The sequence below is a fragment of the Eptatretus burgeri genome, chromosome 16 (assembly GCF_056783735.1).
Source record: "Eptatretus burgeri isolate ZD-2024b chromosome 16, Ebu_testis_v1, whole genome shotgun sequence".
Lineage (NCBI taxonomy): Eukaryota > Metazoa > Chordata > Myxini > Myxiniformes > Myxinidae > Eptatretus > Eptatretus burgeri.
The window spans coordinates 53,730,397-53,748,122 of NC_140976.1; the positions used below are offsets into that span (position 1 = coordinate 53,730,397).

Here is a 17,726-nt window from a genome sequence, read left to right on the forward strand (position 1 = left end):
AAAAACGAGATTGAAGAGTATGTGGAAGTTGGTTCCACAGGTGGGGTGGGGGGGGGGGAAGAGGAACAGATGAGTGGAGGTGAGCAGTGATCCTGGATTTTCGGAGTTTCACCAGAAGGGTGATGATCAGGGACCGCGAGCACTTTGTGCAGAGAAGAGATAAAGCAGGGAAAGAGCAGAGGCTGCAAGACCAGAAAGGAGGCAGTAGAAGACAAAGAGACCACCGACCTGTCTGCGATGGCAAAGTGATAAGCCCATAGACTCAGCTTCATCGCAGGAGATTCCAACAATCCTGAAGATATTTTGACCTTTTGAAGAGATCTTCTGAGCACAGGACTGTCTTGACCTTTAACATATGGATTTTAAAACATATCAAAAGAAAACAGCCCACTCAACAGGACAAGATTCCATCATAAGGTCAGAGCATCAAAATAAAAAACAATGACATGCCCACCTGGCTTAACACAGGCAAGGCTGACCAACAACAGGTACACACACTCTCTATCGAGTGCAGCCTGCGGCTGCTGGTTGCATCATTGGTTGGGACACGGCTATGCCGCTGATGCAGTGTCCCCCTTACCAGTACATGTGCTCATTTTGCCGACCTCGGAAGGATGACAGGCAGAGTCAACCTCCTGGTGTATTTTTTAGCAGCGTCTCGCGTAGCAAACGCTGCTCATGGAGAGCTCGGCGTTGTTGTTGTTGTTGTTCTTCTTCTTCTTCTTCTTCTTCTTCTTCTTCTTCTTCTTCTTCTTCTTCTTGTGAAGACAAAACCTTAATCTCTAGGACTCGGCTCTTGTATATACAAGATCCGGATCGCCTTAAATACTGAGCACATGTACACATCCTCACATAGACGGTGCCTTTTGAGAGCGTCTATCTGAACTTTTAAATATATTCGGACATTTGCTTTAAAGTTTCGAAAAGTTCACGTTACCATTTAAAGACTATTCCATTTATCGTATTGTACTTTCGTAAATACACGATATATCGTAAATACATTATGACGGGTTTCGCTATTGGCTTAATGAAGGCACGTGACGAAATATCGGAAGTTGTTTTTCCTTTTTTTAGCCGACAAAACCTTTAGGACGCTGCTCTTGGACACATTTGTCCTTGTTTTAATTCAGCGGTCCAACGGGTCTTGAACTCAGGACCCTAGGGTCCCAAGCAACCACCCTAACCACTAAGCAAACACCAGGCTTAACAGGTACACTGTACCAAAGGTAACAAACGAAACGAATCATGTACAGTCCTGAATCTGGAGCTGGCTCAGAGTGGAGATCGACAAACAAAACGTTCTGGTGACCAGGTCCAGGATCTTGCTTCGTCCGAACTGCACACCGGGGTCACGCGACATATACATATCAACCACCGCTCGCCGTCAGTCGCGACACTTCCCTTCAGCTCCGAGACATCACAACACGTCTAGACCACCCACATTGAATGTCGTCATGCGAGTCACCCTCACTGAGCCCCAAATGGTGACAATCGAGTTTAAATAATGTTTATGCGAATGGACCCAGCCAGCAATTTCTCATGACGCATCTGTAACATGCACAAAGCATGCCTGCTTGTTTACACACACGCACACGCACACACGACACCCCACCTCTTTCTTTTAGACGTCATGGCGGCTTTAGCCGAGGCCTACGCGTAGGCCTCAAGCCACACAGGTCCAATTGGCTTCTCCTTTTTCGTTTTCCTCGTGCTTTGTCCAGAAATCCCCAGCAACCTCTTCAGGTTCGATTCCCCGGGCCCAGTTCGATATCCCTCGAAGAGTTTCGGGCTACCTCAACCGCGAAACCGCTTCAGTTGGACAGCGGGAAGAAGCCGGGACGACGTCGCAACATCAGCCGCTCTGATTGGCTATCCAGAGATGCACGGCCAGCACCGATTGGCTGTGTAAAAGAGCCTTTATCTCTTTTTTTCCCGCTTTCCTGGTTCCGTTTTTTTTTTAGTCAGACACATATATATATATATATATATATATATATATATATATATATATATATATATATATATATATATATTTTTTTTTTTTAGTCAGACACATATATATATATATATATATATATATATATATATATATATATATATATATATATATATATATATATATCTATCTATATATATATATATTTACTTCGTTTGAATGATTTGGAAAGTGTAACGCAGGACAAGATGAGAAATGAGGAAAATTAAGTGGGATTGAAAAATTGTAAAACACCGGAATATTACTTTGTTGTGATTAAAAATTATCGAACAAACGTCGAATGTCAATCATTGTGGGTTTAGGAATCTGGAATGAATATTATATATCAACCACGTTTTTCAGTGGTGTCCCTGAAAAAGGTACGTGGGATGGATGTTCAAAAAGTTATTGGATCGAAGAACGTACAAGCACCACGAAAAAAAATAATATATATATATATATATATATATATATATATATATATATATATATATATATATATATATATATACAGTATATACCATTCAATTTAATGTTACTGTCACTAAGAGTGCCTGTGTGTAATACTGTACTGTACTGTACTATACTGTACGATAATTGTATTGTGAAGGCATTTCTGCATGCTTGTAGTACCCAACTTCCCCGCATGTGGTGCTATATAGTTGGGGTGAAATTAAAGAAGAAGAACACAAAGCCGCACCACGTGACGTGTGACTGCCTTGTGAAGCAATGACTGCCAAACTGCTCTGACGAAAGGATGATCCCTCGGGCCTTGTCGTTAACTGGAGTAGTCCACTGAGGCTTAAACCGTGAGAGTTGAGAGTGTACCTAGCTCTATGTGTTTGCTGGTTAATTATCATTATACTTCGCTGTAATCGATTGTTGATGTACCTTTTTCTTTGTGTTTGTAGAGATGGCTTCAATCAAGCGAATTAAAGCCTAATTCAAACCGAAGGCTTCTCTCTCATTCATTTCAATAGTCATCACACATCAAGATGGCTGCCTCACTCACACAGATCCGTACCTACCAACGCATACCGATTTTATTAGTCAGACATACCGCATTTGGAAATTGTTATTGGGGAAAAAATAAGTACCGTAGTTGTGTTTTTTTCCGTTTTGCGATTGTTTCTCATTGCCAAGATCGTATTACACGCGGCTGCTTCGACATTCTGCAAAACTCGTGCCTGACCTTGATTTCTTATCTCGTCAGCGATTGGTTATTGCTTCCAAACTAAGCATGACCAATGGGACGACAGGAAACGGCGGGCATTCATTTCAAGACAACGCGCCATTTTACATTCATGATCAAAGACTGCAGTTAACAGGTCATCCCTCGGTCATCCCTCAGACCGGCAAGCAGCAGCTTCTTCGCTCACTGCAGATCTGGATAAAATCACAAACTGGTCCAACACGTGGAACATGTCTTTCAATGCGGAAAAATCTCACACTCTCACTATGTCTCTTCGAAAGGACCGTTTAGAAAACTCCCTCATCCACTTTCTCAACAATCCTCTGGAAGAAGTCCTTTCTTTCAAGCTTCTGGGTCTCACTATCTGCCATGACCTTTCCTAGGAAAGACATTTCAAACCTCGCCTCCAAAGCCAGTCGTCGACTGGGAATCCTCCGTCGTGCAAAGTCCTTCCTCGGCCCACCTGAGCTCCTGACCACTTACAAAGCTTTTGTCCGCAGCCTGATGGAGTACTGCTCTCCCCTCTGGGCTGGTGCTCCTGCCTCCCACCTTTCTCAGCTTCACGCTGTAGAAACCAAGGCATTTCAGATCATTGGCATCTCCCGCAATGAGGCTGAGTCTTTGAGCCTCTCACTCATTCACCGCAGGTTGGTCGGTGGTCTTTCTGTCTTCTACCATCTCCTCTCCAGCCTCGCTCCCCCCCCCCCTGCTCTGTCTGCGATTTGTCCCCACCACATTTCCGCAGGGTGCTCAAGGTCCGCCAACAACCCCCTTCTGGTAAAACTACCAAAATCACGAATCACTGCTCACCTTCACTCTTTCATTCCTCTTTTTTCCCGCCTTTGGAATAAACTCCCTCACTCTATTCATTCCCATTCTTCCCTCCAGGCCTTCAAAACAGCTGTTCACCACCACCTCTTATCATCCCCCATCCAAATCCTCGATCTTTTCTACCCCCGATAATCCACCCAAGCCCACCTCCTTCAAATTCCCTGCTTTCCTTCCTGAAAGTCCCTGTAATGTCCATCTTCTATTCCCCATGTTCGCCGTCCCATCCCTCTCCCTTCCACAGATCTCCTAATGTCTCTGTTCCCCAGTGTTTTGTCCTTCTCACTCCCTCCCCTCTTGTCTCATGTCCCCCATGATGTGCGTTGAGTGTTAGCTCTCACACGAGCCTCGACAAGGTATACAAAAAACACAAAAAGAAACAGAGTACTCATCGCTTCAGTGCACGACAACAATGCAAACACCAGAAAAGAAAAAAACCACCCCCACGCTGGGTCAACAAGTTTAAGCCAAGTTGGACAACAGAGTTCGAGTGTATCAAGGCTTCACGTAAGGGAGACGGACATGCCTTCTGTGATATGTGTCGATCAGACTTCTCCAACAGTCATGGGGGATACAACCAGTGCCGGATTAAGCCTCGGGTGGCCCTAAGGCACATTTTGAAATTTTAGAGAATGGCCTGAAAAAATTAAATTAGATCTCGGGCTCATGGAAATGGACCCCAGACAAAAAGATGAACTGATTCAAGAACAAAATATTTAATACAAAAAAAGACAAATATTTAATGTGAAAATAATTTTTGGCCAAAATTTTTGGCTGGCCCTAAGGCACATGCCTCGTCTGCCTAATGGTTAATCCAGCACTGGACACAACGACTCGAGTCGCCACATCAGCCCGGGGAAACACATGAGCAACTCCCGCGCGGTGGCAACCACATCAAAAATATCCTTCCAGCCGGTGCGAGAGATGCCGACATCAATCAACGCCGAGGTTTTATTTCAAGGACTGTTGATGGAGTACAATTTGCCTCTGGCCCTAAATGACCATTTCTCCAAGCTGGTCCCGCGGATGTTCCCCGACAGCGAGATCGTGCGTCAGTACGCATGTGGTCGTACCAAGGCGACTTGTATTACGTGCACCATCACGGGTCAGTCAGTTGATCGCATCAAGCAAAATGTCGGCCAGAACGATCTGATGTTTACCCTAGCAACGGATGGAAGCAGTGATGATGAGGACAAGATTTTTTCCTAGTCTTGATCACCCATGAAGATCAGATAACGGGCCTAATCATAACATAATTTCTCGACATGCCAGTAGTCAATTCCGCGACTGGTGAGAATATTGCCACGGCATTAAAGGACTCTCTACGAAAGTGTGACTTAAGCCTGAAACAATGCATTGCTTTCTCGTCGGACAATGCCTCAGTAATGACTGGTCGACATCGTGGCGTCATGGGGTACCTCCAAAAGGACACAAACACAGACATCTACCTGATGGGCTGTCCGTGTCACTTTACCACCGTGTCACTGATACCATTTACTTTACTTTACAATCCGTGTCACTTTACTTTACCATTCACCCATCGCTCTGTAGACTGGCCCAGCACGTCCTGCTGATCCCTCACAGTAACGCCTACTGTGAGTCTCTTTTCAGCATGGTCAAGAAAATGACAACTGATCAGAGGAGCACGTTGGGATCAGAGGAGCAAGCAAGGAAGGTCACGCCAAGTCAAGCGTGTATGAGGACAGCCATGGCGTCAGAAACACTCTGTGTGGTTTGCTGGCAGGGAAGATTAACATCTTCAAGCCGGATGGAGTCAGCATCTTCTCGTGGAAGCCAGATGCCGACCTTCTTAAGAAGGCCAAATCTGCCACCTACCAGGCTCTGAATAGCTAAATCTGCATCTTAACTGTTCAAACCTGAAAACTGTAAATATGTTATGAAATCAGAGTGGCCAGTCATTTCATTCATAAAGATGTATCAGTGAGTTTATGTAAACTCTTGTGTACACGTATGGGCACATACATGTAGAGCTTGGACAGTGAGTAATTTATGGAAACGTGACTGATGATCATGATGTCTTAGAAAAATAAAGATTGGTGAGTAGATCAACCATGTTAAGTTTTCTCTTTTTCACTCTAAAAATATGTTGATATTGTTACGAATTTGGGAATTCGATTGCACACAACATTCAGGTTCCTTTAGTCAGTTATGTCGATAAGTGCTTGTTCCCAAGATAGTTCACCTTCCATTGTTTAATGGGCAGAAATCAATGAACTGCGCTGGGAGATTCAATTTAATCGTTAGGGAGCGATCATAACACAGTGGAGACGCCCCTCCCCCTCTTTCTGCAAAGAGGAAGAAGAGCTCTCCCGTCCTGAATCACAGGATGTAAACGACTCCCTCCCACCCGCGGTTGTGCGGGCACGGGGGGGGGGGAGATGAGTCAAGGTGTTAGCAGGGAAGAGCGGAGGAGGATAAGGAACAGATTCTCTGTGGTTGTTCGGTAGGCCTTCGGGTTCTGTTTGGCTTGGGTTAGGGAGGAGGCTTTTTGAGGCTTTTAGTAGAGCTTCGGCTTCTGCTTGGCTCAGGTTAGGGTTGAGGCTTTTAGTAAGCTTTTTGCTTCGGCTTGGGTTGTTCAGTAGGCCTTCGGGTTCTGCTTGGCTTGGGTTAGGGAGGAGGCTTTTTGAAGGCTTTCTGCTTTGGCTTGGCTTTTAGCAGGCCTTTGGGTCCTGCTTGGCGAGGGTTGAGACTTTTGCTTCAGTGAGCTTCGGTTCTGCTTGGCGAGGTGGAGGCTTTTTGGAGAGCTTTTTGCTTCAGCTTGGCTTTTCAGCAGACCTTCGGGTTCTGCTTGGCTCGGTTCGCTTTTTAGGCTCGGAGTTCTTGGTTCGTGTTGAGAGAGGCTTTGTTCATCAGAAGAGAGTTGAGCTGGTTGCTCGGCTCGGAGTTCTTTGTTCGTGTTGCGAGAGGCTTTGTTCATCGGAAGAGAGTTGAGCTGGTTGCTCGGCTGGCTCTTCTTGGTTCGTGGAGCTCTTTGTTCTCCGCTTGGTTCCCGGCTTGGTGCGACTCATCGGCCTCATCTTGGAGGTGGTTCTTCGAGATAGCGACGCATCGATGGGAAGGATCGGCTCCTCGTCTCACCAGCACATGTTCGGAAGCACGAGAGGATTGGCTGGAGCTCAGGAAGGATCGTGGCTCACGACGATTGGATCCAGCTCCCTCTCGCTGGAGCCCGGTTCCGAACAGATTGAAGACCACACGAGGTGGAGAGGTTCGAGATAGGTTCTGGGTTTCAGCTCATCTGTCCTCCGAGCTGGAGTCCGTTATTAAAGGCATCAGCCACCATTTCTTGGGTGTGTGTGTGTGCGTACGTGTGTCCTTGGGCCCGTCTAATAAGTAGGAAACTGTTCGGTGCCTGTGTTGTATTTGCTTCACATTGGAATAGAACTCGGCTGTAGGATTTTTTGCTCGTGTCTTTTACCCCATCCCCCCATTCATTGCATTGCCTGTGTTCAAATAAATGTCCCCATTGTTAAATGTCACCCGCTCATTGCGTCCCTTCCTCTCATTGACTGCCATGGAGCATTCGGAATGTTAGCTGGTTTTTAACACAGATAAGATAATCGGGTCCAACGGGACTTGGCGATATATAACCACTCGGCAATCGCATACAAAACGAGCTGCATAAAGCGGCTCGTTTTCGTGCAGGTCCCGTTGAGGTGTAGATCCCCGGCATTTCTGTCTGCGCGAATAGTTAGGTATATCGATAATTCGGTGATTGACCCTGTAGCGCATGGACAGAAGAGTTGGCTGATCTATGGTGTTATAAAAACACCCGTAGCTGGGTTTCGGCGTTGATCCGGAAGCTACGACTGGATTTCTCGTTTGGTGGGCGCATGCGGCCGCAATTGGGCTGAGGCGGTCGTCCACATGCCAAACTGGTGGAAACCACAGCAATATGTTTCAGCTAACTGTGGTCTCAAAATGCAGGAGATTGCACCATTTTGCTTCATTTAAAAAAAAAATTGCGGGGGGGGCATGCCCCCAGACCCCCCTGGGAACGCGTGTGACACCAACCTTCCGCTTTTCCTTCAAAAAGGGTTGGCAGGTATGCAAATGTGCCATTAATTCGGCAAATGTAGCGTTAAGAAAATAATTCGGCAAGCCAAAAGAGAGTATGAGAAGAACCTGGCTGAGTATTAAACATTAGGCCACTTAAATAAAAAAGCTCAAATGAGCTAAGATCCTTGTCCCCTTAATGATGACGTCATAAAAACGAATATGACGTCATTGTGATGTATCAGGTTTGCGATAAATTATCTGTGCTAATGCCCGGCTTGATTCCCACAAACAAAATTCAAACAGCTTGCCTAGTTTCGGAGATAATGGTATAGGCGATTTCCATTAGCGGCGATATTATGACGTCAATTTTTTTTCTTGGAAGAATTTCCAAAATCGGAGTTGGTTACTGCCTGCGCGTGGGCTTTCTGCATATACATGGCAAGTTTCACGAAGATCCGATGAAAGCTCTTGGTTGTGAAACAAAAAGTCAAAAAATAAGAATGACGTCATAAAAATTGATATGACGTCATAGTGATGTATCGTATGTGCGGTAATTCATCTCTGCTAATACCCTGTTCGATTCCCACAAACAGAATTCAAAAAGCTTGCCTAGTTTCGGAGATAATTTTTTAGGCGATTTCCATTAGCAGAGGTATTTTGACGTCATAACATTTTTTTGTAGGAGGAATTTTCAAAATCGGAGATGGTTACTGTCTGCGCGGGATATTTTTACATATATATGCCAAGTTTCAGGAAGTTTCGATGAAAACTGTCGGCTGTGAAACAAAAAAGTCCACAAGAAGAAGATGAAAAACAACGTGAGTAAGAAAGACTTGGAGATCCTCCACAAGGATCTAAAAAAAAACCTGGTTTGAAGTTGTTAAAGCAAAACACTCTCAGTATTATTTTGTATTGTTTTTTTTTTGGTGGCAGTTTGGGGGTGGGTGGTGAGAAAGGTGAAAGCATAAGGAAGAACAAATCAGCTACTCATCAGCAGAGTAGAAAATAAACTGTGTTCCCAGAGTTTTGACAGGAATAAACTCATTAGCTTGGGTTGGGTGGGTTCAGAACAAATCCATCTTTTTGCCCTGACTACTTATGATTAAAAAGAAGAAAGTACATTTATAAATCACGAAAGGAGACTTTTAATCACAATGGAAACTAAACATGAAAATAAATACATCTGAAATGTATTCAACAAGAACACAAGTCTTCATCGAGGACAGGGACAGCCATCAACCACATTTAAAATTTAAATAACTAAATAAATATGCAGCTGGACATGATGATAAAGAGTATATAATTAAATAATGGTTCCCCAAAGAATGTACAAATTTGAACTATTCAACATAATTTTTTTTTTTAATTTTGTCAAATTCCATATTGGCTCCGATCCCAAAATCATTTGACGCGTCTCGACATGCACAGGTGTTATTGCATACACCTGCCCAATGACAGCAATGCGTCCAGTCATTTTGGAGAGGAATCTCCAGACAGACTCACCAACGTACCAAAAATACAAACACCCCAGCCCCCCAGGGTGGGGGAGGGGGGGGGTTAAAGAAATGCATGCAGCGAAAGGAATAAAAAGCATGGATTATGGAAAGAAAGAGTGGTGGTGCATTGGGGGGAGAGGATGTTGCTGCAAAAAGGAAGAATCATCAGTTGTTGCTGTAATATATGGAGTCATCAGTTAGTATCCATTTCATACAGTAACGACTCGAGCAATTTTGAATTGATGGACAGTTATTTGTGCAGACAAACATTTTTACAACTCATTGCCAGCTTGTTAATGCTCCCTTGGTTAATGATAAACACCGTCAATTTCTTGCTAAATCATGAAACATGTTTCTCACCCTTGGCATTGTTTCTCCTGTGGGTGGCTGCCAGGAGATATGATGTGCTCTGCCTATTAACAACAGAGCAAATTGAGCGTTTTCAAAAACACATTTAACCACAACCACTCCACCCCTCCCCACCCCAACCCCAAATCAAAAATCTGTATTTTTTTGTGTGGAACCATTTACTCCATTTCCATTTTATTTAAATTAAAGTTGAATTTGAGGCCAAATTTACTTTTCAGCATTAAAATGTTTGGGAGAAATTCACAAGTCTGCAAGTAAAAAACAAACAACAAATAAATAAATAAACCTGGTTGAATTTATACTCATTTTTACTAATTTAAACCGAACTAATGATATAAAATAATCATGATAAAGAACATGACCAGAATCAGTGTCTGATTATATAACAAAACCTGGTGAAAACGAGAACGAGCAATCGCAGATTGCAGACCCTCGCCCGGACTTGTTTTATGTGGTTTTAAAGTATGCATTTTATAGACGTACTCAAGTTTGAATTGTCCATACGTTATAGACGTACCAACATTCTAATTGTACACACTTTATAGACCTACTAACATTCCAATTGGACACACTTTATACACGTACTCACATTCTAATTGTAATATATATATATATATATATATATATATATATATATATATATATATATATATATATATATATATATATATATACATATATATATATATATATATATATATATATATATATATATATATATATATATATTTGACCCCTCCCATCCTCGAGCCAAAGTAAATGCATAAAGCAACCCAAGAGGTCTTGCACAAGGTTAGTGCTAAACGCTGTTTCGAACCCTTCCCAGAGTTCAACAACCATAAAGACGTTCACACATCGTGCGCACACGAGAATCCCAATGCTATATACTGTCCTCAGCTACCGGACCGGTTTCATCACTTATTGGCAAACCATCAGTGATAGTGTAGACAGTAATGCATACCAATGAGGCTCTCAAGCATGTACCACGTGCAAACGTCAAAAACAGTCAATATATAAATAAAGAAAGAGCCACCCACATCTCTCACCTGTGAATGGAGGGCATAGCCAATCAGCTCTCACCAAATCGACAACACCCAGGAGGCTAGGATTATATAAATGACTTACCCCCTTCCATGCTACTTCAGCCAAAGTAGCTGCATAAAGCAACCCAAGAAGACTTACACAAGGTAAGTGCTAAACTTCCATGGGATTGTCGCGTGTGTACAATGTGTGAATGTTTTTAGAGTTGTTGAGGAACTCTGGGAAGAATTTGAAACAGCGTTTCGCACTTCCCTTGCGAATATATATATATATATATATATATATATATATATATATATATATATATATATATATATATATATATATATATATATATATATATATATATATATATATTGTTGTGGTTACCAAATTCGCAAACCACCATTCAGGTCCCTTAGGTGAGGTATCTCGGTAAGTACATGTGTAGTTAGGCCCAAACCCGTTGTCTAGTGGGAATAAATGTTATTCATGCGTGCTGCGACTCTTCAGGATAGCCGTTTTTCTTTTGCTATCTTTATTTTGGACCAACCGCCATGATTACCACCACAACCACAACATCAACCACCAACCACAACGCCGCTTCACCACAACCGCCACGACCTTCCCGTCACACCTCGCAACCGTCGCATCGCCACCGTTCTTGCCCCGCTGTGGGTACCGGTGTTGGACTCGTGCAGGGCGCGCGCCGAACAGCGTGTACAAAATCACGGATTTTGTGCTTCAAAAACGGATCAAAAACGACACACGCCCACTTTTTGCCGTCCAATCGGTGAGCGAGGGGCGACTGGCCCCGCCCCAGGGCGATCGATATATGCAAATTTATGGATCAAAAGCCTTCACGCCCACTTTTTCTCGGGCCAATGGGGAGCGAGGTGAAAGGTCGAAGGGAGGGGGTCAAAGATGAGAGGGCGAAGCTACGGGGCTGATAAAAGGACCGTGTTCGTCAGTCCAGAGAGTCCAGAGGCGGAGAGTAGGAGAGTAAGAGAGTCGGAAACAGAGAGTCAAGACTTCGCGGGCGGTGGAGTTGGCAAGAAGGAGCTGGTCGTCGTGTGCGTTGGAGTCGGAACGGAGGGGACGGAGCTGTGGAAAGGCAGCGACACCAGACGAGGGGGTGCTCGCGTCGGGAGCTGCACCCCAGGGAGGCCGACAGCGCGACCTGGCCGAGGTGGAGACGCTCGTCGCGGGATAATAAAAATCCTCTATACCCCGAGCATCAGCAACCCCCTCCTGTTTCCCCCCGCGCTGAGATAGTGCGACCAAGGGGGCCCCTTTCCCACCCCCTACCAGACACTGTCCGCGAGGCCCGCGGAGTTGAGGCGCCATCGCCGCTCCGCGTCTCATCACCAGATGGGTAGGCGCGACCCGGTCTCGGCCTCAGGCCCGCCTCATCCTTGAGGGTATTCTTTCCTTGGTTTTGGGTATGTGTTGTCGGCGCCGTCTGTGAAGTAGAATTGTATAAGTGTTGCCGTGTGCTCGGTAGTCGGTATTAGCTCTGCATTGTGTTTTCGCTTTTACATTTGCTTTTTGTGTAAATTGCATTGTATCTTTTCTGTGTGCTTTTGGTGGAATTGAATGTGTGCTTTCCGTTCGTCGCGAATAAATGTGCTTTGTGTTGAACTGTTTCCCGCTTCGCTTCGTCATTTCCTTCATTGAATCCTCATCTTGCTTCACGTAAAGGGTTGGTAGTGGGCTGAATACGCCCGATAATTAATCGAACTGTCGAGGTCGACGATAACACCGCTCGGTTATTCTGATAGTACGGAACGGGTCGCTTAAGTGGCCCGTGTCCGAAGTCGACCTGCGGCGAGGTGCGATCGCCCGGTCTACCCTCCGCGTGGGTACTTAGGTAGGTCGAATTTGGCGAGCAACCCTATCCCACGCGGCGGCTGATTGGCTCGATCGCGGTGAGACCGAAAGGTCCACCCGTGACTGGTTCCCGGCGTTAGTCCGAGAGGGTCACGACTGGATTGTCCGTCCGGTGGGCGACGTGCCGCGATTCGAGTTACGTGGCCATCAGCACGCCGGCGGGCGCGAATCCGCAACAATATATATATATATATATATATATATATATATATATATATATATATATATATATATATATATATATATATATATATATATATATACAGTAGACTAGGTGTAAGTCGGCAGCGTGTAACTTGTCACTTCGCCTAAGTCGGCAGCGTCAAAAAGTCCCGAATTTATCTCATGTTAAATCCCTTTGAATAAAGGGTCATCCCTCTGTAAGTCGTCATCTCTAAGTCATCACTTCGTCTGAGTCGTCAGATGTTGTCCATTCCCACGTAATGGAAACTCAAGTAAATTGCCACATCTAACTCGTCACACGGAACTGCTGCCTCATGAGAAGCCAGATTTCATGGAATCGTGATGCTCGCTCATTGGTTTACACCGCCAGTGACAGGCTATTTATAACTGCGTACACACGTTGATCGCACTGCAGGCAGGACAATGGCGACTAAGCGTAAGCTTACAACTAAAACCAACCAAGAAAAATACGACATTATCCAGTTTTGCGAGGCAAATCCACTGATGAAGAAAACAGACATAGCTGAGAAGTTGGACATCAAACGGCAGACATTGAACGATATCTTAAAGAATAAGGGCAAGATATTTGGACAAGTGGAGAAGATCGTGAGGCCGGTGGGAAGTGTGAAATGCGAGAAATGTGTGTCCTTTGAAGATGTCGATGACACGCTCATCATCTGGTTTCGGCAAATGTCGGCTCAGCCAAATATTCGGTTTCGGCCGATTCGGCCGATACTGTCTTTCGGTGGAGGATTGCCCAGCCAACATCTTGGAATACAATGACCGGTTTGAATCCTTTCTCATACACCAGATGCCCAAGAGTTTGAGGCAGTCAAACATAACGGATTACTTCGCAAAGAAGTAAAGGATCGATCGAGCTTAGTGTTGAAGTCCGATCATGGTTTTATATTGGCTTGTTTTGTACTTTACCGCACTCACTTACACATCGGCATTGAGTGGTAATCATCACCATGATGACTGTGTGTCATGTAATTTGTCACCATACCATCACCGATGGTATACGAGTTGTCTTACAGAGTTGTTCATTATTTTTACTTTTGATAAACTGATTCATGAATTCCATCTTTGCTTGATCACGTTCCAACTCATCAACTCACCCCCACCTATGCCCCGAGGATTGTGTTTTCCTTTTGATACAATAGCCGGCTCTCACACATATGTGTCCAGGCCACGCGCGACTTCATCCTTCACCCCACAGTCATCATGAATGTTCGCATACGCGCAAGTCGTCACATTTCTAAGTCGTCACTTTTTTCTGGGACCCGATGGTGACGACTTACACCTAGTCTACTGTATATATATATATATATATATACATACTAGTAGTAATGCCCGGCATTGCTCGGGCTAGCAATAAAGCCTGGCGTTACCCAGGCTTTATTGCAAATTTCCTGAATAGCGTTTAGGGTTAGCGGTTAGGGTTAGGGTTGCAGTTAGGGTTCGGGTTAGCGGTTAGGGTTACGGTTAGCGGTTAGGGTTAGGGTTAGCGGTTAGGGTAGCTAACCCTAACCCTAACACTAACCCAAACCCAAACCCTAACAGCTTAGCGTAGCGGAGGTAAACAGCGCCCGGGGCAAAGTGGAAATTTGCGTCCCCCGTAGGCCTTAAACTTGAGTGGATTTGAATGGAAAATCCCATAAGGGATATCGATTTATCGATTTTTTTCGAATATCGGAAGTGTTATGGAAAAAATTTATAGCCAATGACCGAATTTCCGTACCATAATCGTACCGAATTTGAATGGAATCGGTTGGAGTTTGTGAAAATGCATCAAAACGAATTTTGAGGGGCCTCTTAAGAAAGACAATATCATCATTAGTGTATGTGCCAAATCTTGTTTCATTTCATGCAGTAACAAAAATCTGATGGTGGAACAAAGAAAGGGGCGTGCCGAAATATTAATATATATATATATATATATATATATATATATATATATACATGTGTATATATATATATATATATATATATATATATATATATATATATATATATATACATGTGTATATATATATATATATATATATATATATATATATATATATATATATATATATATATATATATATATGTGTATATATATATATACATGTGTATATATATATATATACATGTGTATATATATATATATATATATATATATATATATATATATATATATATATATATATATATATATATATATATATATATATATATATTGTTACGAATTTCGCCCGCCCGGCATGCGATCGGCCACGTAACTCGAATCGCGACGCGTCGCCCACCGGAACGGACAATTCAGCCGTGACCCTCCTGGAACTATCGCCAAGGAGCTAGTCAGGGGTGGGGGTTTAACCTCACCACAACCCAGTCCGCATTCTACCCGCGCGAAATAGGGTAAATCGCCGAAAGTTGATATACCTAATTACTCGCACGGGTAACCTACAAGGGGTTGTACCACGCCACAGGTCGAGTCCGGACAAGAACCGATTAAGCGGCTCGTTCCGTGCTACAGGGATAACCGAGCGGAGTTATCGTTGACCTTGACGGTTCAGATTGGTTACCGGGTGTTTTAAACTCACTATCAATCCCTTACGTGATGCAAGATGGAGATTCAACAAAGGAAAGATGACGCGAAACGGGGGAACAGTTCAACAAGCAAGCACTTTATTTCACACACGTAAGCAGGCAAATAGGAACAAAGGAAAGCACTACGACCGAATAAAAGGCAATTATTTACAGCAGTCACTTATACAGGTTTTACTTGTCGGACTGGTGCCAGAAACACACATACAAAAGCCCGAAAAGAAAAGAAAAGAAGTGACTTCCCTCATGGACCGTCGAGTCCTCCTCTCCTACTACCGTCAACGCGGTCGAGCCTGGTTCCGAACCTCCCACGTAGCCAGCATACCCTCTCCGGCACCCCTCGTCCGGACGCGCAGGCCCACCACAGGCTGCACTGCGGCGCCTCCCGTCCGCGTCTCCACCAACAGGCCGCGCCAGGCCACGAGCTCCGGAACGAGAGAGGAGGAAGGGAGCGCTTTGGAGAGCGAGACCCAAAGAGAGAGACCGAGCCTTTTTGGAGAGAGAGCTGGTGCCTTTTTCGGAGAGAGCTACAGCCAACATGAGCCACGATCAGAGAGAGTGAGCCTCGCGTCCGTTTGCCTTTTGTAAGGCGGGGCTCTGCCCCGTTTGCGGCTCCACCTCCCTTTGAGGAATTTCCAGAAGGCTCTCGAAGGGGGGCGTGCCACCACTCCGACCGCCTCACTCCAGGCTTCCACCAATGGGGAGGGAGCTGCCCTGCCTCCCTTCCCGTGCCAGCCTTGGCACCGCAGAGGGGTGCGCAAACCCGTGCACTAGCGGAGGTTTCTTTTTTTGCCGTTGTCGTTGCTTGGTTTGAGGTTGCTGGATCCAAAATAACGATAGAGAAAAGAAAAATGGCTAACTCAAAACGCCGCAGCCCGGATGAATCACGCATATTCCCCCAAAACAACAGGTGTGGACTAACTACACATGAACTTAGCATCATAACTGATCTAAGGACCCTTTATGGTGTATTGCGAATTTCCACAAGCCTTAACAATATATATATATATATATATATATATATATATATATATATATATATACATATACATATACATATATATATATGCATATATATATATATATATATATATACATATATATATATATATATATATATATATATATATATATATATATATATATATATATATATATATATATATATGTATATATATATATATATATATATATATATATATATATATATATATATATATATATATATATATATATATATATATATATATATATATATATATATATGCTAACGGAGAGGGTATGCCGGTAAGGGATTGATAGTGAGTTTAAAACACCCGGTAACCAATCTGAACCGTCAAGGTCGACGATAACTCCGCTCGGTTATCCCTGTAGCACGGAACGAGCCGCTTAATCGGTTCTTGTCCGGACTCGACCTGTGGCGTGGTACAACCCCTCGTAGGTTACCCGTGCGAGTAATTAGGTATATCAACTTTCGGCGATTTACCCTATTTCGCGCGGGTAGAATGCGGACTGGGTTGTGGTGAGGTTAAACCCCCACCCGTGACTAGCTCCTTGGCGATAGTTCCAGGAGGGTCACGGCTGAATTGTCTGTTCCGGTGGGCGACACGTCGCGATTCGAGTTACGTGGCCGATCGCATGCCGGGCGGGCGAAATTCGTAACAATATATATATATATATATATATATATATATATATATATATATATATATATATATATATATATATATATATATATATATATATATATATATATATTAATATTTCGGCACGCCCCTTTTTTGTTCCACCATCAGATTTTTGTTACTGCATGAAATGAAACAAGATTTGGCACATACACTAATGATGATATTGTCTTTCTTAAGAGGCCCCTCAAAATTCGTTTTGATGCATTTTCACAAACTCCAACGGATTCCATTCAAATTCGGTACGATTATGGTACGGAAATTCGGTCATTGGCTGTAAATTTTTTTCCATAACACTTCCGATATTCGAAAAAATCGATAAATCGATATCCCTTATGGGATTTTCCATTCAAATCCACTCAAGTTTAAGGCCTACGGGGGACGCAAATTTCCACTTTGCCCCGGGCGCTGTTTACCTCCGCTACGCTAAGCTGTTAGGGTTAGGGTTTGGGTTAGTGTTAGGGTTAGGGTTAGCTACC

General features: G+C 43.8%; 1 protein-coding gene across 1 annotated transcript in view; it reads right to left on the reverse strand.

Annotated features, from left to right (window-relative positions):
• ATRX (ATRX chromatin remodeler) overlaps window positions 1-1,877 on the reverse strand; it is a 536,186-nt gene extending 534,309 nt beyond the window's left edge. The window contains exon 1 of the mRNA XM_085859788.1: window positions 1,613-1,877. Within this exon, the coding sequence (XP_085715914.1) occupies window positions 1,613-1,632 (20 nt within the window). The 5' untranslated portion in view covers window positions 1,633-1,877. The remainder of the gene's footprint in view (window positions 1-1,612) is intronic.
• Window positions 1,878-17,726: the final 15,849 nt, after the last annotated feature.